Source organism: Mesoplodon densirostris, chromosome 14 (genome assembly GCF_025265405.1).
Source record: "Mesoplodon densirostris isolate mMesDen1 chromosome 14, mMesDen1 primary haplotype, whole genome shotgun sequence".
Classification (NCBI taxonomy): domain Eukaryota; kingdom Metazoa; phylum Chordata; class Mammalia; order Artiodactyla; family Ziphiidae; genus Mesoplodon; species Mesoplodon densirostris.
Window position 1 is genome coordinate 70,552,859 of NC_082674.1, and position 21,351 is coordinate 70,574,209.

General features: G+C 46.5%; 3 protein-coding genes across 7 annotated transcripts in view; 1 reads left to right on the forward strand and 2 right to left on the reverse strand.

Moving 5' to 3' along the window:
- The window catches only part of TBC1D8 (TBC1 domain family member 8), a 133,529-nt gene extending 125,936 nt beyond the window's left edge, over positions 1 to 7,593 (forward strand). Inside the window, exons 18-20 of one of the 2 annotated variants that reach the window (XM_060117973.1) lie at positions 4,568 to 4,657; positions 5,068 to 5,165; positions 6,507 to 7,593. In XM_060117973.1, coding sequence (XP_059973956.1) covers positions 4,568 to 4,657; positions 5,068 to 5,165; positions 6,507 to 6,968 — 650 coding nt within the window. In that variant the 3' untranslated portion in view covers positions 6,969 to 7,593. Of the gene's footprint in view, positions 1 to 2,054; positions 2,123 to 4,567; positions 4,658 to 5,067; positions 5,166 to 6,506 lie in introns of those variants that run through there. The other variant, XM_060117974.1, reaches the window with a different exon arrangement.
- Positions 7,594 to 8,362: 769 nt separating this feature from the next.
- Positions 8,363 to 13,627, reverse strand: RPL31 (ribosomal protein L31). The gene is made up of 5 exons (XM_060117975.1): positions 13,544 to 13,627; positions 13,040 to 13,146; positions 9,842 to 9,967; positions 8,776 to 8,888; positions 8,363 to 8,433 (listed from the first exon to the last, which is right to left on the reverse strand). Exons 2-5 carry the CDS (start codon positions 13,144 to 13,146, stop codon positions 8,402 to 8,404), a joined length of 378 nt encoding a protein of 125 aa, XP_059973958.1. The 5' UTR covers positions 13,544 to 13,627; the 3' UTR covers positions 8,363 to 8,401.
- A 4,520-nt stretch (positions 13,628 to 18,147) lies between these two features.
- The window catches only part of NPAS2 (neuronal PAS domain protein 2), a 192,078-nt gene continuing 188,874 nt past the window's right edge, over positions 18,148 to 21,351 (reverse strand). For 3 of the 4 annotated variants that reach the window (XM_060117278.1, XM_060117279.1, XM_060117280.1), the window contains 2 exons: positions 20,685 to 20,850; positions 18,533 to 18,795 (listed from right to left, as the gene is read on the reverse strand). In XM_060117278.1, coding sequence (XP_059973261.1) covers positions 18,628 to 18,795; positions 20,685 to 20,850 — 334 coding nt within the window. In that variant the 3' untranslated portion in view covers positions 18,533 to 18,627. Of the gene's footprint in view, positions 18,796 to 20,684; positions 20,851 to 21,351 lie in introns of all 4 variants that reach the window. The other variant, XM_060117277.1, reaches the window with a different exon arrangement.

A 21,351-nucleotide genomic window follows, 5' to 3' on the forward strand; every position in this document is an offset into this window, starting at 1 on the left:
GTGAGTCTGTTTGTTTTATAAATAAGTTCGTTTGTATTATTTTTTGAGATTCCACATATAAGTGATAGCATATTTGTCTTTCTCTGACTTACTTCACTTAGTATGATCTCTAGGTCCATCCATGTTGCTGCAAATAGTATTTCATTCTTCTTTATGGTTAATATTCCAGTACGTGTGTGTGTACACACACACATACATACACACCACATCTTCTTTATCCATTCATCTACTGATGGACACTTAGGTTGCTTCCATGGCTTCTGGGCTATTGTAAATAGTGCTGCTATGAACATTGGGGTTGCATGTATCTTTTCGAATTATAATTTTTGTCTTTTCCAGATATATATGCCAAGGGTAGGATTGCTGGATCATATGGTAACTCTACTTTTAGGTTAAGGAACCTCCATGGTGACTAGAGCAATTTACATTCCCTTGCTTACCTATATTTAATATTTGAATTTTTGATGCAGTTAAAAAAAAGTCTTAAGAATACAGACAACCTAAAACCTCTATTTAATTTAAATGCATCAATTTGACAGGGCCATGAAGATCCACATTTAGGCACTTTTCATTTAAATAGATTTAATTTTAACAAATATTTACTTTCCACCCTCATGAATAACATTTTGATTAAAGGTGGAACAAACACACTAGTGGGAAAGAAAGCTTAACTCACTAATGAGGAAGTATACTGAGGATTACAAGTTTGAATTTGTGTGCCCAAAGACTGATGTCTTATTTCCCTGATGGGAGGTGGAAAACCAGACAAAGACATCAGCCTCTGGCCTCAAACACCCGCCCTGTGCAGAGAGCGCTGGAACTCCGCGAGGGTCAAACAGGAGGCAGAGGGCTTTGATCACTTACAAAGGTATCTGATGCACCTTGGGAAGCAAAGAAGCCCTAAGCCCAAGGCCTCACAGTGTTTGAAGAGCTCAGTTTATTGGCTCCATGGCGACCACACACTGTTTAGCAAATAGAAATGTTCCAGATGATTTGATACCAAATTAGGTGATGGAGGGAGGAACAGTATTCTAGAAGGTTACTGAATCAGGAGTTTTCACTGAAAATTGCTATATCTGTAAGTATTGGTCATTTCACTCAGCTAATTACACTAATTGGACATCCAGAAGACCATTTCCTGGAAGAACATTAGATTCATTAGGAAGAAGCATTAAAACGAGCTACCAAGAATGACCTATCAGAATTAGTAAATTAACACAGAGGAACGAGGCGCTGGAGGCTTCCTGTAAAGACAGCCCACTGTGAGCGGAGCTGCTAGCACAGTCCTGCTCCTGCTGGGAACTCTGGGATTCAGGAAATACGTTCTTGGACTTGCAGAGCAGCTCCCCAGGTGTCCCTGCTGGTCTGGATCCCTGTTAAGTGACGTTCTTAAAATGCTGAATGTAATAAAATTCGAACAGAGGTCAACTTATCACAGGATCCAAAAATGATAGTTTACATCTAATAACTTAGGCAGGACTGATGTCAGCTACATCAGAAATGATACCAGGCACATTTGATTTGGTGAGAGACAGCTTAGGCTAGATGGAAGTCTGTTCTTTGTATTGGGATCCTGAGTTGAAAATGTCACTTGAGGGTTTTGCAAAATATGCAAAGTGTAGAATATAAACCTCCTGAGAAACATTTTGTGGAATTAAAAGGCTGCACTGAGAAAAGCTGGGTGCTTAAGATCCCTTGTATCGTCCAAATTGTTAAGAAGCCACTAAAATGGGGTTTATGGTCCCAGCATCCAGTACTTGTTGCAGCGCAGGTGATTTTCTTATAGTAGACATCTGAGACACAAGTTGGAGACTTTGGTTGGTTTTCCTATCAATGACTTGGTTATATTGGATTTCCTAATTAATCCAAATGCCAAGTCTGTTACCTTAGAAATTGATTGCTGTTTCTAGCCAACATGGAGGGGTGGGGGGGGGGCAGTATGGCTTTTCCAAGAAGGAAATATATTGGAAAATGGTATTATTTTGATGACTGTGATGTCAACTGTGTCTGAAGGCCAAATTGTGTTGAAAGCAGTCTATGTACTCTTCTGCCAGAGAGAAGCAACTTTGGGTGGAACTGGCATTTTCCCCTCCACAAGCATCCCATTTAGAAAGTGCCGAGATAGCAGTGATGATGGCAGTTACAGGGACTGAGCATGCGCACCAACTAATGGAGGTGCTTGAAGCCACAAGGAGGGTGTCGCGCTTGTGTCTGTTGAAGCCACGTACTTACCCACCAGTCACACAGACATGTGAGATCGGGAGCTTCAAGATAACCAAATACAGATCCTTCATCCAGTTTTAACGTGCAGACTTTGAAATGAGACACGGTGAAAGCTTTAATCGAACTCTCAATCCATTTATAGTCTTGAATTATGAATTACACATATATTGGAATGTAAAAACGTTACATTTATAAAAGCTCAAATATCTCATTTTAAAAGGTTGAAAGTACATTTAAAGGTGGTATAAACTCAAGTGTTTACTGTTTTTCCGTATGCACTGTATCTTACATTTCTGATAGGCATAGATGGCAGCATGAGCGTTTTCCAGTGAGCGCCAAGACTCCACTGTCCCGTGTCCAGTCCGGATGCTGGCGCTTTCTGTGTGCAGACACTGGAGAGGTCGGCTGGCCTTTCTGGCTCCTTGTCTCTGTTGACACTAAGACCTGCCTCCTTTCTGGACACTCACCCACCCCTTGAATTAATCGTTCCTCTCTGTGCTCTCATGATATTCGTGTTTTGGTTCTTCTGTTAGAGCATCTTCTTAGAGTGACTTGTGTACACGTTTCTGTTTGATATGAGCTCTTTGAGGACAGGGGCCCAGTATCCGCTAGACATCCCAGAGGCTATTACTTGGGAAGCCATTTCTATCGTGACTGCCCCATGTACCATCCAGGGTTTGTAATTTTCCTCCTATTCGGTTTGAGTGGATTCTCACATGTGCCACTGCATAGAATTTGTTTTGGGTAAAGTTGGAAAAACACGACTTTTGTTTAAACTTTTGTTTAAAAAAAAAAAAAAAGCCCCAAACAGCCTCCCACCTTCCAAACCCCAGGAACCTACTTCCCAAGTAGGAAGGAGGGTAGATTAATCAAGGCTTTGGTGCCATCTTGTGGATATTTGTTGGATCACAACAGAATTTTGCCTTTGATTTATTCTCAGTGAATGGCTATTAAGTTTCAACCTTTTAAAAATGAGGATCCTTCATCTGCAATCCGTTTTATAATTTTGGTAACAGCTTTACTGATCTGTAATCCACATACGATACATTTCAAAGTGTACAGTCTAATGGTTTTTAGTATATCCAGTTATGCAACCACCATCGCAATTTTAGAACATTTTCACCACACCAAAAAGCAAGTCTGTGCCCTTTAGCTATTGCCCCCAATCCACACATTTCCCGCCCCTGCCTTCTGTCTAGATTTGCCTGTTCTGGACTTTTCATACCATATGAGCCCTCTTAGTGTCTTCAGGGCTCGCCCGTGGTGTGGCATGTCAGTGCTTACTCCTTTTATTACAGCTGAAGCGATACTACGGTGGGCATCCCCCAATTTATTCATTCATGACTTGATGAACATTTGGGTTTGTTTTTTTGGCTTTTTTTTGGCTCTTTGGAACTGCTGTGAACATTTGTGTACAGGTTCTGAGTGGATATGGATATGTTTTCATTTCCCTTTGATATATACCTAGGAGTGGAATTTCTGGGTAAAAATGGCAACTTTATGATTTAACTTTTTGAGGATCCACCAGACTGTTTTCCAAAATGGCTATGCCATTTTATATTCCCACCAGCAGTGTGAGGGTTCTGATGTAATTGTATTTTTGTATATTTCAAGAACACTCATATGGTAACATGCTGCTTTCAGTTAAGCTTTTTTCAATTCTTGTTAGAAGTTAAGTAAGTATAGCGGTATGTGCTAATTACTGAAAAAAAATACCCTCAGTTTAAAGCAATTACTTGTTAATTCACCATCCAGAAATCTAAGTGTATTTATTTCTAGAATTCCGTATGTGTGCATGTATATACTTATATTTTAGTTGGACAAAATGGGATTTTACCACACATACACTTTTCTAGGTCAGCATCAGCCATGTCCTGTGAATCTGTGTATCATTACAACATCTACAGACATCTGGGAAAGGCGTTACTGGTGTGCGATGTTTTCTTGAAGTGCACAGGGTTCACAGACCCCGGGAAGACCCTGCAGCCACCAGGCTGGAGGCTCCTAGCTTCACCTTTAGTTTTCTTACCTTAAAAGCTAAATTACTGGGCCTCCCTGGTGGCGCAGTGGTTAAGAGTCCGCCTGCCGATGCAGGGGATACGGGTTCGTGCCCCGGTCTGGGAGGATCCCATATGCCGCGGAGCTGCTGGGCCCGTGAGCCATGGCCGCTGGGCCTGCGCATCCGGAGCCTGTGCTCCGCAACGGGAGAGGCCACAACAGTGAGAGGCCCGCATACCGCAAAAAAAAAAAAAAAAAAAAAAAAAGCTAAATTACTCTGTCAGTTTTGGTTAAGACACAATAATTTCTTCAATTTAATTTTTAATTTTTTATTTTTTTTTAAAAGCACTCACTGAAAATGACCGAGACAGCCAGTCACCATTGAAGAATCCTCTGTTGTCGACATCAAGACCCCTGGTTTTTGGCAAGTCCAATGGTACATACCTCTTTTCATCATCTTCTTCCGTCAGGCACACCACTGTTAAGGGCAGTGGATTTCACGGCTCTTCTTAGAAGCAGACTAATCTATTCCCTCACGCCTGGGAGTTAACACTGACACCACTGCTTTCAGAGGCCAGAAACCTTCCAAACTGCCTTCAACGCCACCACCACTTTATTCCTCTTCATCTTTCAGGGCTCCTCTTGTAGCAAGAGGTAACTCGGCTACCATCATCTATTTGTGGCCACTTTTTGTAAAACAAGACTTCTGATCTCTGCTTTTCAGTTTGTATACGGAATTTGCTTAGTGGAATTCCTCATCCCCTCACCATTCCTTTCTACCTATTTTCCTTTTGCTTTCATGGAATTTACTTAGACTAAAGTATATACTGTTTTCTTTGTCTCAAGGTGATACAGTTGATTATCAGAAACAGCTGAAGCAGATGATTAAAGATTTAGCCAAAGAGAAAGACAAAACTGAGAAGGAGCTGCCCAAAATGAGCCAGGTATGGACTGTATTCTGTGCAGAGAATTCACCATTTTGCGGAGTGACTGGCTCCGAGGTAGGCTTTTTAATTCAGCGGCACCCCTCCCCCGTTACCTCCAAAGCTATATCAAAGAAAGATCTTGTAACTTCTGGGAGCTGAACATTGTGATGTTTAAATGGGAAATATTTATACTGTGATCCATTCAGCTGTCCAAATATTCAGAACTCTTTGGGAGGCTGCCACACATTTCATTCTTTGAAGAGTTTTTTTTTTTTAATGTGAATTTAAAAAAAATTTGGCTCCACGCGGGATCTTCATTGTGGCATGTGGGATCTAGTTTCCTGACCAGGTATTGAACCTGGGCCCCCTGCACTGGGAGCACGGAGTCTCTTCAGGGACCTCCTGCACTGGACCACCAGGGAAGTCCCTGAAGTTTTTATATCAAATTCATTTACCCAGGTTGTGATGCAGATTTATTCCCTAGAGCGATGGAAGCTATTTGGGGGAACGTGTGTACAGCATTCTTCATGTACTAGTGTACTCCTTCCGGTTTCTTGAAAACCACTGACTACATATTATACTGTCCTGATAAGGCTTCAAGTTGAAAACATGCCTTTATTATAGGACTTAAATCCCTTTAGCAGGGTTATTTTTGTCCCACAAAACAAGTGTTGCTCAACTCTGTCTTTCAGATATTCTACTCTTGGGTATAAAGTCAGTTAAATCTCAGTGTTGTTTGTCAGTCATACCTCAGTTAACAATCATGGATGTTTCTCCCAGGTCATTAAACACTAAATTAGTAGCTCAACCTTCTTCCTATTCCTGGAGTAACTGTGCAGCTAAGTTCCACCTGAGGTACCTCTATCACACGACATAAAGATTCTCAGTTTGGGCAGGAGTATGTGTGTAGCTTGACAAAGCATCAGGCATCACTGTTCTACTTCATTTAATGGCCTTTAGTTGCTGCTTGGCATTCCCACCAGATTACCAAATCATCATCTCATTCAATCTTAATATTTAGGCTGTTTCCAACCTTTTGCTATAATAAACCCTAGCCTAAACATCCTTATCAACAAATCTCTGTGCACAGCTTTTGAATACATTAGTTGTCTTGCTGGGATAAAGGGTCTAACACTTCTGTATAGACAGCACAAGTGTACATGTGTGCTGAAATCCCCTGGACTATTAATGGTGTGTCTTCAGAGTCAAAGGGCAGAGAATACCTCTTATTTTCTGCTTCAAAAAGTACTATGTGGTTTTTTTTTTCAAAGAACTAGGTATTAAGTTTGAAAAAAGCCCATGATATGCTTCTATTCTTGTTATGCTGCGACATGCAGACTTCTTTTTTCTCGATTCCAGAGAGAATTTATCCAGTTCTGTAAAACGCTGTATAGCATGTTCCATGAAGATCCAGAAGACAATGATCTGTATCAAGCCATCGCCACAGTCACCACCTTGCTGCTGCAGATTGGGGAGGTGGGGCAGCGAGGCAGCAGCTCTGGAAGCTGCTCCCAGGAAGCGGGGGAGGAGCCGCAGGCTTCGGTTCCTTCTCCTGAGCAGGACTCGGTTTTTGCCGACACCCACAATGGGAAGAGCCCCCGAGAGTCCCAGGCATTTCCTGAAGAGGCACAAGGGGACTGGACTGTCTCCCTTGAACATATTTTAGCTTCACTTCTGACTGAACAGTCACTAGTCAACTTTTTTGAAAAGCCACTGGACATAAAATCCAAACTTGAAAATGCCAAGATCAATCAGTACGGCCTCAAAACGTGTGAAATGAGCCGCCAATCGCAGCCTGAACTCAAGCTGAGTAGCCCGTAGCAGGACAGCGGTTGGCTGAGACCAGTCTCCATACCAAAGCACAGTCCAGGTTTGTGGGTTGTCAGCCCATAAATCTAGGTTTGTCTAGTTCATCGTGAGTACACTTTACAAGCTGGGCATCTGGATAAGCAACCTGACAGCCACAACTGTGGCTGGGGGAACTGATGCAACCCTCTAGCGTTTCTATTTATTCTTTAAGAGAATTCAGTTGGACACTGTCAGTGCTAGAGAGTGTCTCACATCAGTTCCCTTGATGCTATGACTTGCAACTTCACTGTTACCAGATTTGCTGTAAAGGGCACTTCTGCTGTGATGCTAGTATTTTGTTCTCAGATGGAATATAAGAAAGTCAAATGTATGATACTAACCCAGAGAGGAGAAAAGCCCAAGCACTCATCCTTCACCTCACATGGGCGGGATTGAGAATCAAGTTCACTTCCAAGATTTAAGAGCCACTATCTGTGCAATTGTATTTGGCTTTTTTGCACTAATTTCGTTTCAATGCTGGTAATTGAAACCATTTTAATATATTTGTTGTATTCACTTTGTGTCCTTCCAAAAAATGTGTACAAACCATGCTTTCAATGTCGGCCTCCAAGTTTTTTTAATAAGAAATTTTTGTATTGACTTGGTCTGTGTTTATATCTTTACTTCCTTCAGCCTGGACTGAGGCCTGGACTGAGGCAGTGAATGGATGACCCGGAGATTCCTCTGCCCCACCGTGTTCACGGCGGAGCGTACGCTACACTGCAGGTAGCCCCCAACCCCACTACTGTCATCACCAGGGCTTCAAAATGGGACCTCTTTCTGGCATTTAATTCGTATCAGTGGTACAAGCACTGATGAAATATGATCCCTGCAACACCTTGCTTTCAGGCTGAATTTAGCAGACTTTGTTAGCAACGTTTTAAGAAAGGTTACCCCTGAGCTTTTAACTCCATGTAAACCAGGACTAAAAACACCTCATGGGGCCACCACAAATAAGTGAGCTAAAAAGGAACTGTACATACTTCATTAAATCTAAGAATATTCAAAGTTTACCATTTTAGCAAGTTAAAAATGTGAAAAATGTGAAAAACAGCAATTAAGTTCTACATGCCAGTGCCTGGAGAAACGTTACCTTAGAATTCACAAAACACACATGTGAAAGCATTAACATCATACCCCCAATGTCCCAACCACCTGAACAGCCATTACCAAGCCAGGATGCCTTTCAAAACCACCTTAGAACACACCTGCCTAGGCCCTGTGCAAATATTCAGAAACTCCAGGGAATGGGGAGAAGGGGCCCAGGCACAGTAGTTAGGAAACACTCTCCAAACACTCCTGTAACTGGGAACTGCTTTAAAATAGACAAGCCTATTTTACCTGCAACTAGAAAAGGAAAATCAAGATGCGAAGGCAGCTCTGTAACTTTATTGGACAATCAGCAGTTAGTTCTCATCCACATTAACTGTCTGTAGATCTGCAAAAGAAGACAGCCAGTCACCCTCCACAGCCACACCCACACACCCCATACTTTCACACTCCCGAGAACCTTTTCTTCAAAGGGTTTAGGTAAATGTTGCTACTCCACGTGACCTTTCACAACCCAGGTAACAGACCTATTCTGTATCCTTTTGCATTTTCCCACACCGTGACACAATTTAAAAAAGGTTTACCGATTACGCCTGTAACTTACTTATATCCCTATTGGAAGGGATATAGGTGCACAATATTTGTTGAACAAATGAATTCAGGTTATAAAAAGGCTGAGGACTTAAAAAAAAAAAATCCAAACAGCTTTGTGGGATGAAGTAGCACTTACTTTTGAAAGTGGTGACAGGTACATAGGTAACCAACGTATAGAGCTTGTTTGGTGAATCCTCATCTTCATTCCGTTTTCTGGACAACCGCACACGGATACGGTACGGGACGTTCCTGAAAAATAGAAAACGCTGGTGTCAGGGCGTGTACTAGTGTCAGTAGGCAGCCACCGCTGCCACGCGCTGCCACGCTGACGCGCAACTGTTGACGGTTCAGCCCCGCCTCACACACAACTCCTCCTCCCGGCTCAGCCAACCTCTCAGCAGCGTCGCAGGTGACTGCATCCCCTCCTTTTCTTGATCCAAGGACAGAAGGTGGCCTGAAACTTCTCTCGGCTCATGCGATACCACTCCTCCCCTATCTCAAGGGAGCTCACAGGCACCCACGCCAGCCTACTGCAGGGCTGAATCTCAGGTCCCTGTCACCACATGGGACTCCAATGTTAAGACACCCCCCCGCCCCCCACTCGTCTTACACATTACCTAGTCCCCGCCAGCTCCACGCCCCGTGGCCGGTCCCACTTCCACCGTCCTCCACAGCAAAACCAGCCCCCTGCTTGTAAGCAGGTCTTAACCTCAGCACTACTGATACTTGGGCTGGATACTTGCTTTTGTATGTGGGTGGCCTGCCTTGTGCGCGGTACAATGTTTAGCAGAATCTTTGACCCGTGACCACCCCCACTACTGACAACCAAAACGCCCCTGTCCCCCCCAGCAACTCTGTTCCAGCGGCGTCCCAGTATGTCCAGACAGAAATCCAAATGCCGTGCCCGCACCTACAAGATCTGTCCCCCGCCTAACTCTCCATCCTCACTGTTCTCAAGCCGTACAATCTGCTCCACCTTCACCAACCTCTGTCCCCAAGTCACGTGACGTTTGTTCTCGCTTTGCGTGATGCTCTTACCTGACCCTCACACCACTGGCTCCTACGTCATTTGGGTCTCAGTTCAAAGGGCTTCCCTGTAGATACTACCCCACTCTCTGAGTCAGTTATTTTCTTTATACCTCCATGTGCATTAGCTAGTGGAACTGTGAAAGTTCATCTTATAACACAGACAACTTGAGTACCTTATTCCTTTGGCCCAGACAGCTTTGTTGAGCCTGGTGTCAATGCGTACATCTGGAGTTCCCATCTCCTTCATGGCAAATTTCCGGATTTCTTTGAGTGCCCTAGGGGCACGCTTCTTGAAACCCCTGAGATTCAAACATAAGTAAATAAATCAATTAAGTACAAAATTAAATGAAATACACAATATACCATGTCCTACTTTCATAAAACAAATCTAAGCCAAACCTTGAACAGGGCAGGAACAATTCTTTCCTCCATCCCTATGTGATGCCCAGCAACTACTCTAATACTTGGGACACAGAAGACACACAATCTACTTGCAGTAATGTAGAACAAGGACTCTATATACGATCCTTAAGAGATGCTAATATATACACTGGCCAACCCTTTCCTGATAAAACAAAAACACCCCCAAGGTCTAATACCATCTGCCAGGGAGAGTATAATCTAAGAATGATGTTAGAATAAGCTTGAACATAAAGTACACAACACTGAAGTAAATACCGTGTCCTCGGGTCAAACTATTATTAGATTATTTGCCACATCTTAAGACATGGGATTTAATGGTTCATTATTAACTTGGTCTATGCTTAAAGAGCAGGGGCCTGAAAGGTACCAATTCCCTCTCAAGAAACACGATGAGGGCAACAGTTACTGCTTCGGATCTCTCGGCACGTGTTAGGCACCATTAACCTGTTGTTTAGATGAGGATACATAAACTCCTTTGAATTTCGTGCTTCCAGTTAAATACAAAACGTGAAAAAGCCAAAGTTTACCACCGGTGGAAATGGTCAAGCATTTGGACAAGCAAAGGTTATTCCAAGTGGGGCAGAGACCGAGGCTTAAAGAGGCGTCCTCCCCCGCCCCAGGGCTGTGACTGTCAGAAGGAGCCACGTCAGTTACCATGTCCCCTCGCTCCCTCTGCTCTACCCCTCGCCAGCCTCCTTGAACCCATCAAGCAAGCTCGCTTCGTTCACTTAAATATTTAACCACCTAGAAATAAAAGGCACTAGAGACAACAGCAGTGGGTTTAACAGACAAAAGCCCGTTTCCCACGTAGCTTTTTCGTAGTTGACACATGGGAGTATGTGGGAAAAGAGGGAGCATGAGGGGAGAAAGGGGGCTGCAGGTTTAAGGTAAGATGGCCACTGAGATACTGAAGTCCAGACCCAAAGATGATGAGGGCAACTATTCATCTACCTAATAGAAAAGGCATTACAGCAGGGGAAAAAAGGTAAAACGAAAACCAGACTGCGAGCTTGAATCAGGTACTTGCCTGCTTTGATTAGGAAAGAAAGTGGCCAACCCATGTGGAATCATAGCAAGAACTTTGGCTTCTCATCTGAGTTAAGATGCGAAGCCAGTGGGGGGCTTGAGAACAGCCCGGGTGTCTGGGGCTGGAAGAGGGAGCCAGCAGCTGGAGCCACTAACTGCAACCATCAAGAGAATGCTGGTGGGACCAGTGCGATTGGACTGGGGAAGGCAGAGCCAAGGAGACACACTCACCTGCCGGGAAGGCCGCAGGGAAGTGGGAAGGTCGGGGGTGGAGACGGATGCTAGGAGTTTGGTTTGGGGCCACGTAAAAGTTTTGAGGTACCCATTTAAACACCCAAGTATACAGGTTAACAGCAGCTGGATACGCGAGACCCTAAAGCCAGTCGCTGTTACCAACCATAGTTAGAGGGGCTGAGCCCTGGACTCTTAACGTTGAGAGGACGGGCTGTGAGGAACAACACACTAGACTGGGGAGGCGCAGCAGCTGCAGAAGCACGAAAACCACCACTGTGGGATCTTCGGAAGTAAAACGAAGAATGAACAAGGAACTGTCCATTCCTGCCCATCAGGTATGACCAAAGGTTTCAGTACCGTGAAGGTCTTCACTTAGGGCTTTTATAACAAAGCACAAAATGCCTGAAAAACTTGCCCACCCGCAATGGCTCACACCCACTCTTCTAATGTCCGCTTAACTGTGTGGCCTTTAAACACCACCCCTTTCACCTTGTGACTTACTTTCCACCCGGCACTTGTCACCATTTTATATCTGGATGCTTGTCTAACTCCCCCTACTAAGTAAACTAGGAAGGCAGGCTCTTTGGTTCCTTGTTGAATCCAGAGCCCAAGACACAGTAAGTGCCTACTATGGTCCCCAAATGAATATACGCACGGCCCCCAAATTAAGGGGTGAGGGGAAGAGAACGTGGTTACACGCAGCATCTATGCACAAAAAAGGCACTGGACTTCTGACCCCAAAGCCCCCAGAGACCCCACATACACGACGCTCCTTGGCTCACACATGGTCAACGCCGGGCCGGAAATGCCAGGCCCAGCGCGGACGCTGCTGCACATGTAACTCCCTCACAAAATCGGCTGTCCAGATACGAGACTGCCCAAGCGAGCGCAAGAGATTCTGCTCCACGGACTGGTGCCTGAATAGAGTATTTTGCAGTGCAACACCTGCTATGAAAAATACCCCAAGTAACAGGATTCAAGAAGAGATCTGGTCTCCGTTATCACTAGTAAGCACCATGTGCAGAAAAAAGGGGAAGCCCCACTAAGCTTCAGGAAAAAACCAAACCCCAGAGACGAAAACCAAGAACCAGCACGTTCGAATTCATTCCCAGTATTCTTGTACCTCACAAATCCACAACCTCCAGGTGTCGCCTGCACAAACACTGCCCTATAACCCCACCGATACGCTCTTTTCTGGTCCCTCCAGCAGCTGCACTTCCGGCATTACAGCTTTATCCATGTTACTACGCATCTGTGGAGGTCAGCGAACTAAAGGAAGCCCATCGGAGTGTTCGTATTCTGGGCCGGGCACAGCTTTAGTTAACTGGTTACCTTTACTAAGGCCCAGACACATCGAAAAAGTTTGCTTCCCCTCATATACACATCTTTCACCCTTCAGGCCTGCCAAGGTGTAACTGCGAAGCAGAGTGAAATGATTTTATCATTACCGTATTTCCCCAAGTTGGCTCTCCCAGAAACCTAATCTGTCTAGGTATTAACCTCTGAGCATTACGGTTTAACCCCTGGAAGCCTTAAACAGGGTCCACGGAATACAGACGAGCTTTTGAAGAAATGCGTAATTTCTAGACCACACAGCATCCAGACGACTAGACTGACCCCAGGGACAACCAGACCGCCATCTCGGGAGCCCCCATCAGCAAGGCATCGACGACCGCAGGGGTACTCACACTCCATGGATGCGCTTGTGAATGTTGATGGTGTATTCTCTGGTCACCACCTCGTTGATGGCGGACCGGCCCTTCTTCTTCTCGCCGCCCTTCTTTGCGGGAGCCATCTAAGCCCAGGCGACAAGGAGGCTCAGAGCGAGTGGGACAAACCCAAGCCAAGTCCTCCCTCCCGGCTCAGCCTCACGCAGCCGCCCTCGGAGAGGGTCCGGCCAGGCCCCTGAAGCCCCAGGGCTGGGCAAAATAAAGCCGGCCACCTTGCGCAGCCCCAAGCATCCGCGTCCCTCAGGTGCCCCCGCCCCGGAAACCCCTGCGGCCCGGGTTCCCCTAAGCTTGGCCACTCTCTCTCCCAGTCTCCGGGAGCCCTTAAATGCAGCGCAGATTCCCGTGCCCTCGGAACGCGGGGACCCGGGCCCGGTCAGGAGAGAGCCCGCTGTCCTAGTCGGCACAATCCGGGGCGAGGATGCCGCCGGATTCCTGCACCCGGCACCCAGCGTACATACTCACCTCTCCCGGCCGGGGTTAGAAAGGAAGAGCGAGAGGGATTGTGGGAGAAGGAAAGCAGGGTCGCAAGTACAACTTCCGGGTCACCTGGAGGCGGGTAGAGGGGGCGGGTGAGAGGAGGGAAGAGGCGAGGCTGTGACGTAAGCGGCGCGCGCCGGGAGGGAAAAGCGAGCGGGCCTCGGGCGCGGGACCTGGAACGTCGCGCTCTCTGCGCCTGGCTTCCTGCAGCGCGTCCCCGCCTCCTGCGCGCGAACGAGTGTGGGAGGGGCTTGCGCCTCCGGTCTTACTCTTCAGAGGAAACCGGACCTTGGTCCCCAGGTGGAGGAGAGCAGGGCGGAGAGGGAAGTCGCTCTTCTGTTTTTCCCACTCGCTCAGTGATTCGGCCAGCGGTGTCTGACCCTGTGTTCCCGGCTGGAGGCCCGGAGATGACTGACGCGGCTGCCGCCCTGGAGGGGCTCCGGTCGGGCAGAGCGGGCTCGCGAGAAGGGCGTCCTCGCTGCCCGGACCGGGGAGCCTCTCGGGGTTGGGTGGGGGGCCGCGATCAGCCGCAGCGGGACCTGGGCTAGGGGCGAGGAGGGGGGCAGAGCAGAGGCCTGTACAAGAAGTGTTTCGAAATCAAAAGCGCCAGTTTGTAACTGACTATATGAAATGTCAATTTAGGAGACTGTTAGTAGTTGACAAAATCACCTTAGAAAGGGAGAGTAAAATACTATATACAGTCTATTATATTGGAGAAATCAATGTGATTTCATGACCTTAAAGAAACACCTGTTTTTCGCTCTATCACAACAAAGTGGCCCAATAATAGCAATAGAAGCAGCACTTTTATCCAACACCTGATGTAAGATACGTACCTTGAGAATGAAAAGGGAGGAACCTGACGCCAGGAAGTCGGGTGTGAGTTGACAGACTACAGAGCCAAGTCGCGCGTCCCCAGGCCAAACCCACGGGTTCACAACTCTGGACCTTCAGTCTGCTGATCAGAAATTGCATTCTCTTTTGGAGGGGGCGAGGGCATGATAAGATCCTTAAACCTAGGGAGGTGTAAAAACTTTGCTGGGTGAGTTATTGAAACCCTAGAAAGGTATGTTAAAACTGGAGCGCTGAGAAGGTGTGAGCATGAGCATGGAGTAAAATACAAAACACGTTAAATCTGTGATATTCACATTTTGCAACCAGTTTTGATGTAAAGATCTCTCTCTCTCTCTCTCTCTCTCTCTCTCTCTCTCTCTATATATATATATATATAGTGGATCCTTTTAGAACTTTTAAGAAAGCTTCTGTATCAGACTTGAGATTTTAATTCTTACAAGGGTTAATTATTTGTAATCTCTTTTCATAATTGGGGAAATTTGGGGGGTAAATTCCTAAATATTGACCCATTTGTTGTTTAAGTAGTATGTGATTAATAAGGGAAATGTTGACTATTTAATGGTTAAAAGAATGCTAATCGGTAAATTTATAAGATTAGTCAGTTGGACATTAAATGACTTACATTTAATGGTGACTATCTTTCCACGTACAAAATCCCCTCTGACCGAAAGGAATTTACCAGCGTGGAGGATAAAGTTTTTCAGTTTATGTCGATGGGTGGGGTCGTGGCTCCAGTGAAAGAGGTGGGGACTTCGGGAGGGGCAGATGGTTTTAAAGGAAGTTGAGTCATACTGAATTCAATTCGGGACCTTTTAAGTGTGTATAAAGTGGTAACCCAATATTGGAGTATATATTTTAAGGCCTGTATTATTTCAGTGAATGTGCTGACTGGTTACCCTGCTTCTCCCATAACTGGACATTGGCTGGTTAGGGAATAATCCTAAAGGAAATTTTTTTTTTCTTTCTGATGAGCTTTATTCACCCGGAAAAATAAAGCTGCTTCACAGATACCATAAGGCTGTATATTTCAGCTATTTAGTCGACCATGTTATGCATACAGAAGTATGCTATCGTTTGTACTATCGCACATAGGCATTGTATGAAGTTCATACATCTGTGTCCAAAAAGCCACATATGTCATGTCTCTGGAGGATCCAAATTAGTTATTTGTCTAGGTTATTAAGGGATGACTTTAAAACCTTCAGGCTTCACATAAAGTGAAGAGAGAAACTGAAGCAATTTTCTACCCAACACCCACATTTTACCAGATAATTTTGGCAAGAGTCCAACATGTCATGACTTAGAATGATCTCATAGTTGATCAGTTCACCGTGTTGCCTGTATAAACAAAAATTTTTAATTAATTTAATGGACGTTAGTTGCCATTAGAGACAGACGATACTACATTTTAATTGAGTTAGTTTAAAATATTCTAAAACTTGGTGTATTCCAGAGTTCACATTTCAGTCACTTCTCATGAGCCAAGACTTTATAGTTTTCCAAATAGAAAGGTCATGGCTTTTCTCGAAACAGAACAGGATTGCAAAATAGTCTTCCATGGCTCACGGGCCTAGCCGCTCCGCGGCATGTGGGATCTTCCCGGACCAGGGCACAAACCCGTGTCCCTTGAATCGGCAGGCAGATTCTCAACGACTGCGCCACCAGAGAAGCCCGCAAAACAGTCTTTTAATGAGCAAAATTAAATGAATCAAAAGCTAAGGGATTAAAGTTCCCCTGATGTTATGTGGGTTTAAAGAAATATTACCCAATAAGAGTTTTCTGAGTTTATCCAGACTCTGAACATGTGTAAGGTTTAAGCAATACTAAATTAAATTAGTAGCGTGACATACTCCACCCTTTTCTAATGGCTTCCAGCTAGAAAATCCTAGGAAAACAAATATGCTGTTTCCATTTAAAAAGTTGTTCTACTTAGAAGTGCAGATTCTGACAGCCAATTAAAATACAAATTCTTTTACAGAAAAATCAGATCTGTAAACCTTTGAATTTACAAAACAGTTAAATTACAAAATAGGTAATCCAGTGTCACACAGACTTTTTGTTTTAAAAAGAGGGTTCCTTTAAAGAGTAAATGATCCTAATATACGCAAGATATTTAGGCTTACCTGTTTTCAGGAATATTGCAGTTGTGTGAATAATAAAACTCCTTTTGATGTATTTACCTGGCAGCCTCTGATGCCACTGAAAACTGATCCTGGCCAGTGAACGGAGAGGAGTTTCCCCTATTTTACAGGGAAGCAGGTAGAAGCACAGAACTCCTGTGATGGAGCAAGGAAAGGAACTTAGTTCTCTTGGGCCAATGCTTGTAGAAAGGGCTCTGCTGAGCATGGCCATGTCAGTGATTCTCAATCACGGTGTGCCAGGGCACCCTCACTCCAGTGTGCTGAAGCCTCATGGGAAAGGGGGGGATGTCTGCTATTGCTGTATCTCCCCCGTCCACATGACGTGGGCACACATCTCCCACACAGACACACAAACCCTGGGCACATCACTGATACCTAAGTGCTAGCAGGCAGAGCCCATGCAACTCCAGCCCAGGTGAGTTTAATTATGGGCTATGCCTGCTTTGGTGGATAACAGCTTGGCCATCTCCATGGATTACCTGTGTCTCTAAGGTGGAGATGTTTCCAGGAACTTCTTCTGGTTCTGTCACTTTGTTTTGCTGTCATTTCTACAGTAAACTGGTGTTTTCTTCTGGCACAATCTCTCAAATGAAGATCAGGATCCCGACAGGCTGAAGCACATGTTGAAGTCAAATAACCTAAGGTCATTACCCGGCTTACTTGTTGCTTGCTCCCGCCTTTTCCATATCTTTGATTATCCTTAAAAACATCTTGAAATTTAAAAAAAAAAGTTTATTGATGAAAAGATGTATGCGTGCATCTAGAACAAGGGACAGAAACTGCCTCCAAAGGAAATCATACAAATTTGTTAATTTATTACAAAATGTCCACTCACAGAAATACACAAGAAAACTTTTATCCTCTTATATTTGGGAAAGGAACTGGTGTCTCAGATACAAAATAATTTACACATAATCCATACAATTTTATTTTATATAGAAATAGGTCCTTATTACAACAGCTGTACAATTCACTACACTTCATCTTATAATTACATAAAATCTTTTCTTTAGAAACATCTCAACATAACAAAACATACAAAAAAAGCAAAGTGCATTTTGAAAAGGAAAATCCAATCCTCGGTCTTATCAGGAAAGATATGTAGAAAGATGCAGCATTCTCATTCCAAGGGCCAGCACGTGATGGGGCTTCCTGGGGACCTGCCGCTCCACAGACCCGTCTGGCTGGTAAAACCTTCCCAGTCCTCAAGTCCTCAACTAGAATTCCAGAACGTCAGCTGCGGGATTGTGCTTTGCTTTGAGTCCGCCTTCGTGGTTGTAATCGCCGAAGTAAACAGGAAACAGTCCAGTGTTATATTCGGGAGCAAAAAAAAACCACCCAAAACCAAACCAAACCAAACCAAACCCCACCGGAACAGTGTGGGGTGAAAAGCCTTATTCCATTAGGGTCAGGCCGGAGGGTGTGGCGCTGCAGCCTGGTGACTGATTACCAGCTTTGCCATCTGATCGGTGGGCTGTTTTTGTTACTGGGGTCTCCAAATGAAGTCATGAGAGGAGACCGTATTTTTAAGAAAAGAAGGTGCCTAAGTTATCTCCTTGTGCAGCTGTGCAAATTAAAACAGAAGCAATCATCTAAAAATAACGAAAAAAATCATCTCTTTATTCTCTCTCTTCAACAAATCCCTGACCCGGTGCTTCTCCAATGCAGAGGAAAGAGAGTCAAGAGAGCGCAGGCCAATGAGCACGTGCGCACGGGCGGCAGCGGTGGGAGTGACCGGCGCGCTCCGGGGGCGGGGGCAGGATGCAGCGAGATGAGCCGTCACTAAGGTGAACTAAGTGGTGCACTCCCGTGGGGACCGCGGTCCCTTCCAGGTATGGCTGTAGACTGTGGCCGTAAAGTGCAGGGACAGGGAAACACGGCCGGTGTCCCTGCCCACTTCCACGGGCCGGCCGCTGTGCTCAGACGTGGTCGCCATTCAGGAGCTCTGAAACGGATGCGGTGCGCACGAAAGCCGGGGTGTCCTTTAAATTCTTCTCCCCAACGCCCTGGCCATCCCCCCCAATGACCGTCCATTGGTTAAAGCTGATGTGACCCAACTGAGGCGCCAGGGCACTACCGGGGTAGCTGCTGGAGGCCTGAGGACTCAGACAGGCTGCTGAGCCTTCGGGGAGGGCGCGAGGGTGCGGGAGGTGGGTAGCCCAGGGTCCCTGACTGCTGCGAGTAGGTGGAGAGGCGGAGCGAGTCCTGCGGGTCACTGTGCAAAGAGGTTGGTGCCTGCACCTGGAAAGAAAGGAAACGGCTCCAGGGGAGGTTCTGCGCTTCAGGGACTCCTCCCCCAACGGCTGGGGCGGTGATGTGGTCAGAGTAAAGACCCTCCTCCCCGGCCGGGGCCTGGGGGAGCGCCAGGCCGGGAGAGAGGAAGCTGAGGCTCTGCCAGAAGGGTGCGAATTCTGAAGCCCAGCTCTCTGCCAGCGCTAGGGGTTCCTCCTGGCCCAGCGGCCGGGCCTGGGCTGCCGGGGAACGGTTTCCTGAGCACGTGCTCCACGTCGCCTGTGGGTTTTGGGATGTTGGAACCTGAGACCACACGCACATAATGGATGGGGCAGCATTTCACCGGTGGCCCCTGATTCCAGAACTACTTCCAAATACTACCACTGGCCGGCATCCACCAGGAAGCATCCTAATTTGCAGCTCAGAACCTTCAACTGGTCAAACGTTAACTCTGGATCCTTCCATCTCACCTCCCACGGTCCCCCCATCCATGAAATCTCCTCTCTGCCAAGCGATCTGGTCTGTCCTGCTTCCCAAGCCACCCAGGCATGGCTGCTCCCCCACTCCGGCTCAGGCTGCCTCACCTGCTGGAACACTGTCCCCTGCGCCCCCACTCAGCCATCCCCCAGTTGGAGCATCCCCCCGCCCCCATCCCTTCTCCACCAGGGCCTCTCCCCGCCCCCATCTTTTTTTTTTGGCCAAGCCGGCAGCATGTCATGCAGGGATCTTAGTTCCCCGAGCAGGGACTGAACCTGTGCCCCTGGCAGTGGCAGCACGGAGTCGTAACCACTGGACCGCCAGGCCACCCTAGCCACAGTGCTCCACCCACACAGACCCAGGCCTGGGCGCCCTCTGCGATGTCCCCTGTCCCCCTGCGCCCAAGGCCCCTGAGCGCCCTTTGTACCCTGAGCCCTGCCAACGCATCTGTCACTCCCGATGAAGGAATATATGGGCGGCCTCTAACTCGCCCCCAGACGCTCCCTGCCTTCTCACACCCCATCATTTCCCAGCCCAGATCCCTTGGGGGTCCTGCGGGCTGACGGAACAGGCAAAGCTGACGTCTTGAGTTGACTCCCACTAGGCCTGGAGTCAGGGAGATTTGAACACTATACCATCGTTGAGCAGCTTTGGAATTCAATTACATTCTAGACCTCAAGGAAGACTCTGCACCTCAGTCACCTTGCTCAGCCCCCTATGGCTTTGAAGGGGCCCAAGCTGGGGGTGGGGTGCGGTTAGGGGCTGGAGGCCGGGGAGGAGGCCCCACGTGCCAGGGCCGGGCTGGGACAGGAAGGGGCACCCGGGCAGGTGCGGGAGGGAAGGCCAGAGCCCCGGCAGACATTTCTGTCCCATCTGAAGCCCCAGCCACTGGCTCTCCCCTCCTTCCTGCCAGTGTACGTGGCACTTGCTGGAAGAAGTGACCACAAGGAAACATGCCCCCCATTCTCCTGGACAGCCCCAATTCCATGCAACGTCATCTCATTCATTTATAGGAAGTTTGATGAATCTTTAAACATGATTTAATTTTATATTTGTATGAGACTCTGCAATATAAACACACTAACAAGTCCAACAAACATAGCAATCAGTGTCTGATTTTTGCTCTAAAAACTCCAGACACCATAATAAAAATTACTTTTAAAAAAACGGACCTTTTTAGCACATAACCACATGAGGCATAAGAGCTGCTTCTAAATTTCTCACACTGTATATACACAGACTTTACCAACTTTGAGCATTATAAACTTTAGAAACTATGAAGATTCAACTATGAATCTGTCTGGGGCTTATTTTGATACTGAGGACCAGAGCCCTACTGAAAGCCCGGGAGGGAGGGCCTGTCAGGCCTGGGCTGGGGGCTCGGCCCTGTCTCCCCCGCCCCAGGTGCAGCCCGGCCCCACCTGCAGGAAGCACGGAGGCTGCTGCTGGGTCTGCGCGGGCTTCAGGGGCGACAGCTGGGAGGTGGGGAAGTGGGGGTGAAGCCCCATCAGCAGGACAGGGGTCGAGGCGCTGCTGGTGGTGGTGTGCACGTCTGGGTTTGGACACACGGCCTGGCTCTGTGGATACCTGTTCGGTGACACGTAAGAAAGACCTTTAAAAAAAAACGCTATTGACATGACACCAAGAACATGGGCAAAAAGAGGAAAAAGAGACAGAGTGGATTTCATCACAATTAAAGACTTGTGTGTGTCACTCTATCTATGCAGGGAAAAGGCTGCCGGAAAAACCTTTGCAAATCATATATCTAATAAGAGGTTGACATCCAGGCTATAAATACAACTCCTACAACTCAGCCATCACAACAAACGCAAACAACCTGATTAAAACATGGGCAAAGGGCTTGAACAGACAGCGCTGTAAAGAAAAGCTACAAATGGCCAATCAGCACGTGAAGAGATGTTCGATAGCATTCGTCATCAGGGAAATGGAAAACAAAATCAAAATTAGACACGGGTTCACACCCATTACAATGCTACTATGAGAAAAACCAGAACAGAACGAGTGTTGGCAAGGAGGTGGAGAAACTGGAACCCTTGTGCACTGTTGGTGGGAGTGTAAAATGGTACA

Bases quoted from the DNA above. Each gene is read 5' to 3' on its own strand.
- RPL31 (XM_060117975.1), bottom strand. From the start codon at position 13,146: ATGGCTCCCGCAAAGAAGGGCGGCGAGAAGAAGAAGGGCCGGTCCGCC. The intron at 9,968-13,039 runs GTGAGTACCCCT...TTTGAATCTCAG, and splicing joins CACAAGCGCATCCATGGAGT to GGGTTTCAAGAAGCGTGCCC. The intron at 8,889-9,841 runs GTACTCAAGTTG...TCTATTTTTCAG, and splicing joins GTCTGGGCCAAAGGAATAAG to GAACGTCCCGTACCGTATCC.